The sequence below is a fragment of the Pelophylax lessonae genome, assembly GCF_965119305.1.
Source record: "Pelophylax lessonae genome assembly, chromosome: 11".
NCBI lineage: Eukaryota > Metazoa > Chordata > Amphibia > Anura > Ranidae > Pelophylax > Pelophylax lessonae.
This window is the reverse complement of record NC_138778.1, coordinates 155,965,936-155,979,210: the sequence shown is the minus strand read 5'-3', so window position 1 is coordinate 155,979,210 and position 13,275 is coordinate 155,965,936. Positions and strand designations below refer to the sequence as shown.

Sequence of the window (13,275 nt, the reverse complement as noted above, 5' to 3'; positions counted from 1 at the left end):
CTGGGTGGATCCCTTAAGTTGGGATCTTTCCAGAGCCTGTACTGGTTTAGTGACATCGACCAAAAGTGGGTTTTAGCCCACTGTCACCTAAAAACAGGTCACAGGAGTGCAGAACAAAGTGCACTCCCATGACCCTCAGAAGAAGTAGGGCCAAAAGAGCTTTGGCCCTACTTTTTCTTTAAAGTGGAACTTCACTCTCCCAATCAAAATTGATTATTTTTAATCATTATGCTGCTAGCATTAGTAGATAGGAAAGTAGATGATATTTAAACTTTTTTTTTAACCTTTCTTCAGTTACTTCCTGGTTTCTTGAATAGGCAAATAATGTCATACATCCCAGGAGTTTTCAGGAGGGGAGGAAAGGAGGAGGGGTTTTCTCAACTAAACACACTCTCCTGCATGCATGCTTGAGCTAAGGGCAGATAGATTCCATGAAGTAAATGTATTATGAATCATTTGCTCTTACTCAAGATGGCCATGAACAAAAATGCTAGGGGGGGTTCTGTTTTTAAAGTGATTTCGCAACAAAGCATAGAGACATGGATGGATGGGTGAGTTTGCTTTATTAAAACATGATTAAATAGTGTTCTTGGTTTGTGGTGCTCCGATGCAGTAAAGATCTGCTTTATGTATTCACGCAGGAACAACGCATGATCCAAAAATTGTTTATAATAAGATTATCTCCTATGATGTAGAGGCCATAATGCAGCATTTTTCTGAAATACCTCAATCAAAAAAAAAAGCATTTTGGCCACAATGCTGACAATCATAGGAGAAAATCAACTTACAAAACAATACTGCCCAAGACATTTGTGCAAAGTCAATTTTGTAAACCTAGATCCCATAGTGTCAAGAGAGCAATTTTGAAAAAAAAAAAAAAAAAACTATATTTTTAACTTTCTGCTCTAAAACATATCCAATAAAAAAAAATTAAAAAAAAATTAAAATTTCTTTAGCAGTTTAGGCCAAAATGTATTCTGCTACATATTTTTGGTAAAAAAAAAAATCCCAATATGCAGCATTTATTGATTAGTTTGCGCATTTTTACTAATAATCGATGACTTATAGCGGGACTGCAATAATGCGCCGAACAAATCAGACACCTGACACTTTTTTGGGGACCAATGACATTATTACTGTGATCAGTGCTAAAATATGCACTGATTGTACTAATGACACTGGCTGAAAAGGGGATAACATCAGGGGCGATCAAAGGGTTAACTGTGTGCCTAGCTAATGTTTCAGTGTAGTGGGGGAGGTGCTTTTACTAGTGGAAGACACAGATCAGTGTTTCTGCTTTACAGAAACACAGGATCCATGCCTTCTGTACCGACAGAACAGTGATTTGCCTTGTTTACATAGGCAGATTGCCATTCTGCCTGTGTACCGAACGATCAGAGGGTGCCAGCAGACATTGGGTCTGCGGGACCCGCTGATCAGCTCCCTCTGTTTAAAAGCGGAAGCGAGCCACCGGCGGTGCACTTGCGCCCTAAACCCGGAAGTAGAGGATCACATATCTATATATATATATATATATATATATATATATATATATATATATATATATATATATATATATATATATATATATATATATATATATATATATACACACATCTAGATCTACAGCTATATGGGATTCTGGGCAGCGCAGCCACCCTGTAGCAATAAATCTGCTATCTGCGGTAGGCAAGCAGTTAAGCAGCTGTGGGAGGATATGATAATAAAGATAGCAGATTCTTACAACGCAAAGGAAGGCTATATTGTGATCTAAATGCATGAAGTGCACACTATCTAGAATGTCACTAAGCAACAAAAATAGAAGAAAAGTCAAGACAGGTTGTAAAAGATGAAGAAAAATCTGGCAGAACTGGTTATAGTTTTGCAAAGAATGCAAAAAAGCACCTATTACTGCAAAGTACCTGGAGGAATAATTAATGGCCACTTGTGACCTCATCATGAAAGTCAATGTTTGAAGTACACAACACCTAGCCAAGCTAGAGGCATTTTGGAATCATGTGTTGTGAAATGCTAAAATCAAAAGGAAACTGCTTGGCAACAACAGTCAAGATACCACTGGAAAAAAAAATTGATTAAGAATACCCTGTGAATTCTAAAGCAAGCATGTCATGAATCTATTTGAGTTGTGTGAATCTAGGGCAGCCTTTCTCAACCTGGGTTCCTCAAGCAATTTCTGCCTCTTATATACACTATATTACCAAAACTATTGGGACGCTTGCAGGGCCGGCCTTTGGGGTGTGCAAGCTGTGCAGCCGTACAGGGCACCATGGGCAACAGGGGCGCCGTGCGGCCATCACAACTCGCAGCAGTCAGCTACTCACAGCCAGAACGAGTCACAGCAGGACTGTCTGAAGATGGGGCTGGCTGAAGATCAACGCACCTGAAGAAATAAGAAAAAAAAATGGCTGTGGCCGGCCCGACGGCTACACTGCATATGCGCCGCCGCCGCTCGGGAAAGCCTGTACATGCTTGGCTATTCTCTGGCAGACGGCGCATGCGCGGTGACTAGTTGGCGCAATTTTTAAATGCAAGGCGCCTCACCAAACGGTAAGTGAGACCCCTCCGCAGCCCCTGCATCTCCTCCGGAGATGCAGTGCTGGGGGCATGGTAGAAAAGATTCTCCAGGAGAATGTCCTGTACTAAGCCGACAGCCCTGCATGTACCATGCCCACAGCCCTGCATCATGCCCGCAGCCCCTGCATCTCCTGTACCATGCCCGCAGCCTCTGCATCTTCTGTACTATGCCCACAGCACTGCCTCCCCTATACCATGCCCCCAGTCCTGCATGTACCATGCCCACAGCCCTGCATCTCCTGCATCATGCCCGCGGCCCCTGCATCTCCTGCACCATGCCCACAGCCCCTGCACCATGCCCGCAGCCCCTGCACCATGCCCGCAGCCCCTGCATCTCCTGTACCATGCCCACAGCCCCTGCATCTCCTGTACCATGTCCGCAGCCCCTGCATCTCCTGTACCATGCCCGCAGCCCCTGCATCTCCTGTACCATGCCCGCAGCCCCTGCATCTCCTGTACCATGCCCGCAGTCCCTGCATCTCTCTCTTATTTGTTACAAATATTTATTTCCTCTTTGTGTAGGTTTAGGTGACCAGGGGGTGAGGGGGGGAGGGGCGATGCCACAAGATTAGCTCGCACAGGGCACCTGAACACCTAAGGCTGGCCCTGGACACTTGTCTTTACACACAGATGAACTCTAATGCCATCCCAGGCTTAGTCCGTAGGGTTCATTATTGAGTTGGCCCACCCTTTGCACCTATACCGGCTTCAACTCTTCTGGGAAGGCTGTCCACAAGGTTTAGGAGTGTGTCTATGGGAATGTTTGACCATTCTTCCAGAAGCCCATTTGTGAGGTCAGGCACTGATATTGGACAAGAAGGCCTGGCTCGCAGTCGGCGCTCTAATTCAACCCAAAGGTGTTCTATCGGGTTGAGGTCAGGACTCTGTGCAGGCCAGTCAAGTTCTTCCACCGCAAACTCTCTCATCCATATCCTTATGGACCTTGCTTTGTGCACTGTTGTGCAGTTATGTTGGAACAGGAAGGGTATATCCCTAAACTGTTCCCACAAAGTTGGGAGCATGAAATTGTCCAAATGTTTTGGTATGCTGATGCCTTAAGAGTTCCCTTCACTGTAACTAAGGGGCTAAGCCCAACCCCTGAAAAACAACCCCACACCATAATTCCCCCCTCCACCAAATGATATGGGCCAGTGCACATAAAAAAAGTCCATAAAGACATGAATGAGCGAGTTTGGGTTGGAGGAACTTGACTGGCCTGCACAGAGTCCTGACCTCAACCCGATAGAACACCTTTGGGATGAACTTGAGTGGAGACTGTGAGCCAGGCCTTCTCGTCCCCAAATCAGTGCCTGGACTCAATGCGCTTCTGGTAGAATGATCAAACATTCCCATAGACGCAATCCTAAACCTTGTGGACAGCCTTCCCAGAAGAGTTGAAGCTGTTATAGCTGCAAAGGGTGGGCTAACTCAGTATTGAACCCTACAGACTAAGACTGGGATGCCATTTAAATTCATGTGCATGTAAAAGGCAGATGACCCAATACTTTTGATAATATATTGTAAGTTACAACTGACACCATATTATAATTGCATTTTTTAGCTATCTGTAATCTGGAGTCTGGCACAGATGTACAGTTTCCTACGCTTTAGCCTGATTTCCCTGCACACTGTGAGCTTCTCACAATGTGCATTAGAAGCTGCAGGAAGTCAGATGGAGCTCATTTTATTTTTTGGCTGGACAACGTACAGTATCATCTAACCCTCTTCCTTCCTAGTCCTACTGTCCCTGGCTTGATTTTTTATTAATGGCATTTTAGTTCATGGAGGGTTTGGTCAAGGGCAGCCTGCCTAGGAATGCCCACTCTACTAGACTGACATCCACTTATTTAAGACATTTTAATATTTAAGTAACTACTCCCAAGAGCCAACCCACTGCATCAAGACTGTGAACTCGAGAGGAGTACCAAGGCATGTACAGCACCCCACTGGCCCATTCCACCGGTCATGACCTGCCTGCATTGCATAGAGAATCAAAGAGACCCAACAATAATGCCACTGGGTCTACAAGAAGGTATTTTATGTTAAAAAGTTTTAAATAAAATGTTATTAGAATGTTGATAAAATTGAAAAGGAGTAGCCAAGGGAAGCAAAACCTAAGCAGATTAAACCTCCGCTGTTAAGGTAGAACTTTAGATTTTGGATAGAGCGTGAAAACAGAACCCCTGCCAGGTTTAGATTGCTGTTGGTCCCCCCCATTAGGAAGATTCACCCTCTCTATTTGTCCAGTTTACTACTATAAAACTTTGGGTTATCCCCAGAACAGGAATAGAGGGAATAGAACTTGAATACAATAGAGGGGAAATCTTCCAAAGGGGACACAAGTTCTAGTAGCCCTCGTGACAACCAGCAATTCCCTCACTTTGGAGGGATTTCCTCTCACTTTATTTTGGCTACAAGGTAGGAAGTGCAGAGAAATCTCCACAAATGGGCAGATATGGCAAATCGGGGTTATATCCCTCGCTTACACAATCCAATGAAGAAAAGGTTTTCCCTATAGGTCTGCTACCTAGTTCTTAACCTAAAGTCTTTCCTTACTGAATTTTTCATGTGTTAAAAAATGTTTTTTGTACATTTTTTGTTTCTGCCTGACATGACAACAGAAACCAAAAATCTGTACTTTCCCACTGATCCAACACGACTTCGGGCGACTAATTAAGTCGCCCGCGCACCGCGACTTCGGCGCGGCTTGCAACGACTTCACATAATGGAAGTCAATGCAAGTCACTCCGACTTTGCAAAAAAAAAAGTGCAGGAACCTTTTTCTAAGTCGGAGCGACTTGAGTCGCTCCTATTAGAACGGTTCCATTGCACAGCATGGACGCTACTTGTCAGGCAACCAAGTCGCCTGACAAGTCGGAACAGTGTGAACCGGCACTAAAGAAGCACTATACGTTTTAAAATGAAGGGTACATTCATACTTGTGAATGCACCTTGTCTGCAATTGGCTGCAAGTACCCCAGTGTCCAGGGAAGATCACTTGCATGTGATCACTGTATGAGCGATTACACGCGAGTGGGCACGATGAGCTACGAAAGCCAGCAGACCCCCCTAAAATGGGGTTGCCTACTTGCAATTAATCACAGGAACCTATGATGGGAAGAGGATGGAGGTGGTTGGAGATAATACTTTTTATGCATTTTTCAGTATTTAACAAAATGTAATTTATCAATCCATCTATTAATCAACCTATCAATCCATATATTTTGTCATCATAATGTGACATTTCAGTTTTTAGACAAATTCATTGTTCAGTTTAAAAAAAATTAGATATTAGTTTAGAACCGGCAATATATGTTGCAGATTTTCTTTCCTGCATCCACAGGTTGCAGGAAAGAAATTAGCATGATTCCCCCATCAACACAAACAGTGCTGACAGAAGAATCAGCAACTGTCTTCTCCCAGCAATGGGGGCAGGGGCAGAAAGGGGAAGCCGTCCCAGCTGGGAGAAGACAGTGATATTGCCATAGCTGCTAGCGATATTAGCAAGATAACCCGGCAAGCTGGTTTTACCCAAGTTGATCGATCGATCAACATAGTACGTTCAGCTTGCCCCTTAACGGTTCGAATCTCGGCTGGTTGCTGTCTGAACTGGCCGATTCGAGCAGTGTATGGCCGACTTAGATTTGATCCAAAGTGCTCATCGTGGTATCCTCCCAGCCCATTAAATATTAAAGTGATTGTAAAGTCTTGTTTTTTATAATAAAAAAAAATAACAAACAAGTTATACGTACCTGCTCTGTGCAGTTGGTTTTGCAGAGTAGTCCAGATCCTCCTCTTCTCGGATCCCTCTTCAGCTCTCCTGGCTCCTCTCTCCCTTTGAGTGTCCCAACAGCAAGAAGCTTGCTATGGGGGCACCCGAGCCATTCAGACACAAAGCTGCAGTTCAGCCCTGCCCCCTCTCTTCCATTGGCTAACGGACTTTGATTGACAGCAGCAGGAGAAAATGGCGGCGCTGCTGTGCCTTAGCCAATGAGGAGGGGAGTCCTGGAGGGGAGCCGACAGTCACGGACATCGCTGGATCGAGAGGTAAGCATGGGGGGCTGAGGGGAGCTGCTTCACACAGGAGGTTTTTTATCTTAATACATAGAATGCATTAGGATTTAAAAAACTTCTGATTTTACAAACCCTTTAACCAGTTCCATACCGGGCCATAGTAATATGACGCCGGCAGGAACATCTCCTCGATCCAGGCGGCCGTCATATGACGTTCGCCCATTTCAGCTGCTCTCCCGTCCCCGGGGGCGCGCAGTGCGGCGATCGGGGGTGCGGCGTGTCTGTCGGGACACAGCCCATCTCCGATCGGTGTAACGAGCCATTAAAAAAATGGCTCTTTACCATGTGACCGGCTGTGTCCAATCACAGCCGGCCACATGCACTTTCCTCATGCACACCGCTCCTACGGCGATCTGGGATGGAGAGTGTCCCTCTGACACAGTCCATCCCTGATCAGGGTAAAGAGCCAATGAAATTGGCTCTTCACCATGTGCTCGTCTGTGTCCAATCACAGCCAGTCACAGAATGTCAACAGAGAACACGGTAACTAGATATTACCGTGTTCTCCTCCTCACACTGATCCTGTGTGAGGAGGAGATTGCGGTGACAGCTAGTTACCGATTACAGTGCACCCTAAAACACACCGATTGCCCCCCCCAGTAAAGAGTACCTGTCACAAACCCATCAAAGTACCTGTCACCAGCCCATCGGGCACGCTGATGACAGGCACTCTGGCGGGCTGATGACAGGCACTCTGGCGGGCTGATGACAGGCACTCTGGCGGGCTGATGACAGGCACTCTGGCGGGCTGATGACAGGCACTCTGGCGGGCTGATGACAGGCACTCTGGCGGGCTGATGACAGGCACTCTGGCGGGCTGAGTACCTGTCTGCAGTCCATCAGAGAATCCAAGTACCTGTCTGCAGTCCATCAGAGAATCCAAGTACCTCTCTGTAGCCCATCATAGTACCCGGGTACCTCTCTGTAGCCCATCGTAGTACCCGGGTACCTCTCTGTAGCCCAGAGTACCCGGGTACCTGTCTCCAGCCCAGAGTACCCGGGTACCTGTCTCCAGCCCAGAGTACCCGGGTACCTGTCTCCAGCCCAGAGTACCCGGGTACCTGTCTCCAGCCCAGAGTACCCGGGTACCTGTCTCCAGCCCAGAGTACCCGTCTCCAGCACATCAAATTACCCGAGTACCTGTCTCTAGACCATCAGATTACCAGAGTACCTCTCTGAAGCCCATCAGAGTAACCGAGTACCTTTCTGAAGCCAATCAGTGTACCCGAGTACCTTTTTGAAGCCGATCAGTGTACCTGAGTACCTATCTGCAGCTCATCAGAATACCTGAGTACCTATCTGCAGCCCATGCCTCCCAGATTATGTGTTGGGGTGTTTGCTTTCCAAAATGGGGTCATTTTGTGGAGGTTTCCATTGTCCTGGTGCTCCAGGGCATTCAAAAGTGTGATAGGTCGTTAGGAAATGATGTGTAATTTATGCTCCTAGAACACCTGACGGTGCTCCTTGCATGTTGGGCCTCTGTATGTAGCCACGCTGTGTAAAAGTCTCACACACGTGGTATTGCCATACTCAGGAGGAGTAACAGAATGTATTTTGGGGCGTAATTGCAAGTATGCCTATACTGTGTGTGAGAAATAAGTTATTATGACAATTTTGTGTAAAAATAAAATTATTTCTTCATTTTCACAAGAATTGTGGGAAAAAATTACAAATTAAAAAAACTCCCAACATGCCTCTTACTAAATACCCTGGAATGTTTACTTTGCAAAAACGGGTCATTTGGGGGGTATTTGTACTGTCCTGACATTTCAGGGCCCTTAAGAAATGAGATAGGTGGTTGGTACATCAGGTATGATTAGGTGTGATCAATTTTCAATGATTGGCACCATAGCTTGTAGACTCTATAACTTTTACACAGACTAAATAATATCCACTAATTTGGGGGTTTTTTTTTACCAAAGATATGTAGAAGTATACATTTTGGCCCAAATTTATGAAAAAAATTACTTATTTGCAAAATTGTATAATAGAAACTAAAACAAAATGTTTGCTCTTTTTTCACTTCTATCGCAAAAAATAAAAAACCCAGTGGTGGATAAATACTACCAAAAGAAAGCTCTATTTGTGTGAAAAAAAATTGGATTGGGTACAGCATTGCATGACTGAGTAATTATCATTCAAAGTGTGAGAGCCCTGAAAGCTGAAAATTGGTCTGGGCAGGAAGGGGGTGTAACTGCTCTGTATGGAAGTGGCTAATCTGTATGCAAGAGGTGCCCCTGGTCTACTGGGACCCTAGAAGTTACATACAATTTACAATTACTTGGAAACTGAGCTATTAAGGCGCCTTTCACACTTGTGCGACTTCAAAGTTGCACGGTTTTACCGCGATTTTGATGCAATTTTGATGCAAGTTTGACTGGGCTTATAATGTATTTTTCTCAAAACGCATCAAAATCATGCCAAAAGTAGTGCAGGGACTACTTTGAAGTCTGTGCAACTTCAAGTCGCACAGATATGAATGGGGCTCATTGGAAATAATGAAGAATGACTTGTCATGCGATTTTGCAGTCCCAAATCGCATTGGCAAGTCGCACAAGTGTGAAAGGCGCCTAAACTAAAAACTACTTTTTACATTGTTTTTTGCAAAGAATCCGATGCCCAATAAAGAATCGTATTTAACTAAAACATACACTTTTAAAACACATTTATAATATAAAGGATCCCAGCTTACGTTCTCCGTGGTTTTAGCCTCTGGTCGCTGTATGGAATTAAAGCTACTAACTCTTTTTCTTGGCCTAAATTGAAAAAAAACAAAACAAAAAAATATAGTCATTATTCAGTGAGATTTTGATCTACAGTGCCTTGCGAAAGTATTCAGCCCCCTTGAACTTTGCGACCTTTTACCACATTTCAGGCTTCAAAACATAAAAATATAAAACCGTAATTTTTTGTGAAGAATCAACAACAAGTGGGACACAATCATGAAGTGGGACGAGATTTATTGGATATTTCAAACTTTAACAAATAAAAAAACTGGAAAATTGGGCGTGCAAAATTATTCAGCCCCCTTAAGTTAATACTTTGTAGTGCCACCTTTTGCTGCGATTACAGCTGTAAGTTGCTTGGGGTATGTCTCTATCAGTTTTGCACATCGAGAGACTGAAATTTTTGCCCATTCCTCCTTGCAAAACAGCTCGAGCTCAGGGAGGTTGGATGGAGAGCATTTGTGAACAGCAGTTTTCAGTTCTTTCCACAGATTCTCGATTGGATTCAGGTCTGGACTTCGACTTGGCCATTCTAACACCTGGATATGTTTATTTGTGAACCATTCCATTGTAGATTTTGCTTTATGTTTTGGATCATTGTCTTGTTGGAAGACAAATCTCCGTCCCAGTCTCAGGTCTTTTGCAGACTCCATCAGGTTTTCTTCCAGAATGGTCCTGTATTTGGCTCCATCCATCTTCCCATCAATTTTAACCATCTTCTCTGTCCCTGCTGAAGAAAAGCAGGCCCAAACCACGATGCTGCCACCACTATGTTTGACAGTGGGGATGGTGTGTTCAGGGTGATGAGCTGTGTTGCTTTTACGCCAAACATAACGTTTTGCAATGTTGCCAAAAACTTACCGTTAGTTTACAGGTAACGGCTTTTCTACTGAGCCTTCCAGGACGGCCCAACATGAGAGATGATAGGCTCCTCCCCACAGGAAACACAATCAATTAACAGTTGTTAAAAGGCCCCACCCTTCCCTCTGTCCATCAGTTGTAAAAAAGTATCTTCCACAACCATTTTTCGAGGGAAGTGTTCCAAACATTCTATAGGTACTTTCCACCTAAGTTTACTCTTACTTGCACCCTTTTAACAGGGTGGGTAGGCTGGCCGTCCTGGAAGGCTCAGTAGAAAAGCCGTTACCGGTAAACTAACAGTTTTCTCTCCTCGCCTTCCAGGACGGCCCAACATGAGAGGATACTAGATTACCCACAAGCCTACTTTAGGGTGGGACCACTGCCTATAAGACCTTCCGGCCAAAGGCTAGGTCTAGTTGAGACAGTACTTCTACACGGTAATTCTTCAGAGCCGTGCTATGTCTGGACCAGGTGGCTGTATTGCGGATCTGTTCTCCAGATGCTCCAGCTTTTTCGGCCCAGGATTTTTTTAGGGCTTCTTGTCGAGTGTGCTTTTAGCTTGCTGATGCCGGAGCACCTGAAACTTCATAAGACATGTTAATGGCTTATCCAAGCCACCTAGGGACTGAAAGCTTTTAGGCCCGCAGTCCTATAGGTCCAGGGTAGAGGATCAGCGGATGACTGGATCTCCCAAATCCCCTGGTCCTCCATAATTAATTGAGGAGGCGGCTCCTCACATCTAATCCGTGAAATCCTATTTATCTTGCATTCTTAGGGTTACCACCCAAGGATGGTAAAATTATTACTTGCTTTCTGTAAAAGGAAGAGGTTACCTTGGGCAGGTCTAAGGGATCTGGCCTGCGAATAATTCTATCTGGGAAGATAAAACATAAAAGATCTTTTTTCCCGAAAGATCTTGAGAATCCCCTACACTTCTGCTGAAGTGACAATTACAGGAAGCTAGTTTTGAGGACCAAAAACGTAAAAAAAAGGGAACCTCTTCTATAGGTTCAACCTTATGTAGATCTGTCCACTATAAGCAGACAGGAGCTAGATAAATTAATATCTTTGCCCTATTGTAGCGATCAGGCCATAAACTCACTCCTTATAGATCTGTCCGCAATTAAGCGGAAAGGAGCTGAGCCCTTTCAATACCGTTGGGTACCCCGGAGGGATACATCCCAAGACGTAAAACTACAGTGTAGGGCATACGGGTCAGACAGGTTCTGATACTGACTCTTTAGACTACCACGTCCTTTACCCTTCTGGCTGAAGTGATAAACTGCCATGAGTTCTTAAAGGCCATAGGAGGATATTTTATCCCTCTTTTAGGGTCTTATGACCTTACCAGGTTTTTAAGCAGAGGAAGACCTCTGGTAAGATCTAATAAGAAAGGGACTGTGTCTTCTGCAGTCAAAGCTTCTGAGCCTTCCGTTACCCTGGGGATAGAAGGTCTGTGACAAAGGTGATATATGTACAAATAATAATATCACCCGTATAGAAGATTACCGATTGTGCGTTACTAACGCACTACCCCAGAGACAAAATGGATTTAGACATACATGTGTATATCTGAGGCACCGCTAGATAAACTAGATCAGACAGAACACAACATTAACTTTTTAGTTGTGTATAAATATATATATATATTTTTTATATTTGTAATAAAACACGGGTTATAAAAATAGGAAGACCCGAGCTTCTGCTTTATTGAGTATACCAAAACTGCAGCCAGATGTAAAGAAACGGGAAGACAAGCACATGCCTGCTGTGTATTTCTAAAAATGTAGCACGATCAGCCATAAGTCCATATAAGGACAGAAGGGACGCCAACTCTCAGGTTGCGTATTGCTGATACCTGACCAGGCACCTTCATATAATAAACATACCAGAAGGGATACAAACTTTTAAGTTTTCTCGTTTCTGACGAACAACAAGGTATAGTTATATGTCCGAAAACCACTATACATCCGTGTCGTGGATTTTTTGATAGTCAACAGGGTACCAAGGACACTAGTCATGTCCATGTTGTGCGTTTATACTTGGCCACCAAATGAAGTCATATGGTGCCAAAACACTGTTAACAACAAAGTTGTATATATCTGATTAGCAACCAGGCACAGCTTGACTATCCATATTTAATGGTGTGCGTTTTGCATGGTAACATGGTATAGGCATGTACTAGGCAGGCAACAAAAGTTACAACAAAATTTGCAATATTGTGTCTTTATGCCGTGACTTTCTAAATGGTCACATGGTATAGCCGTGTGACTGAAATGTTACCATAAACCTCCAGAGTTTATGTACTGTCCGAAATGACACTTTGAAATGCCACTTCCAAACATACGGTTGCGTATTTCTGAACAGTAACCTGGTACAACTGTGTCGCCGAGGTTACTAACAATCGCTTTAAAGTTGCTCCTTTTTTGTTAGCACCAGTGCAGTTATAATAGACCTGATTCTGGCCCTTGTGCATTTCTGACTTAGTAGTCAGGTTACCACCAAGTAACCAACAGAAATGTTGCTACCAACAATGTAGTGCATTTCTGATATGCTGAAGAAAAAGGTGTAATAGGTTTTAACCGCAGACATCCCCAATTTTCCATGTGGAGCATTTTTTGCAGAAAAAAGTACCATATAGCCGAACTAGACAGACAAAAAGACAGACAACCAAAGCTGCGTGTTTTTGATAGTCGACCACAAAATATTTCCAAGACACCAATGAGCTTCCGCATTGTGTATTTGTAAGAAACCAGCAAACCATGCAAAAAAGGTCAAGTCTTGGTGATTTTCATTCCAAGAATAACCAGCCGAGGACTTTATTAAACCTTCTTCCCCCGGAGGCTTTTCCACCCAGGTGGGAATCTACGTTTTTTTTTTCTTTTCTTTTTTTTTAGCATGTGAGATCTTAACGAGCACAGGTCTGGAGATCAATTACTTCAGTCTCTTCACATGAAGAGCTGGCATAACCTTTTGTTTGAAGGCAATCAGCCCTTTAAGAGACTGGACAAACCACCAT

General features: G+C 44.0%; 1 protein-coding gene across 2 annotated transcripts in view; it reads right to left on the bottom strand.

Annotated features, from left to right (window-relative positions):
• Positions 1 to 13,275, bottom strand: part of TMEM106A (transmembrane protein 106A) — a 60,504-nt gene that overhangs the window by 38,350 nt on the left and 8,879 nt on the right. For both annotated transcript variants that reach the window (XM_082271771.1, XM_082271772.1), the window contains exon 2: positions 9,362 to 9,425. In XM_082271771.1, the coding sequence (XP_082127897.1) occupies positions 9,362 to 9,425 (64 nt within the window). The remainder of the gene's footprint in view (positions 1 to 9,361; positions 9,426 to 13,275) is intronic.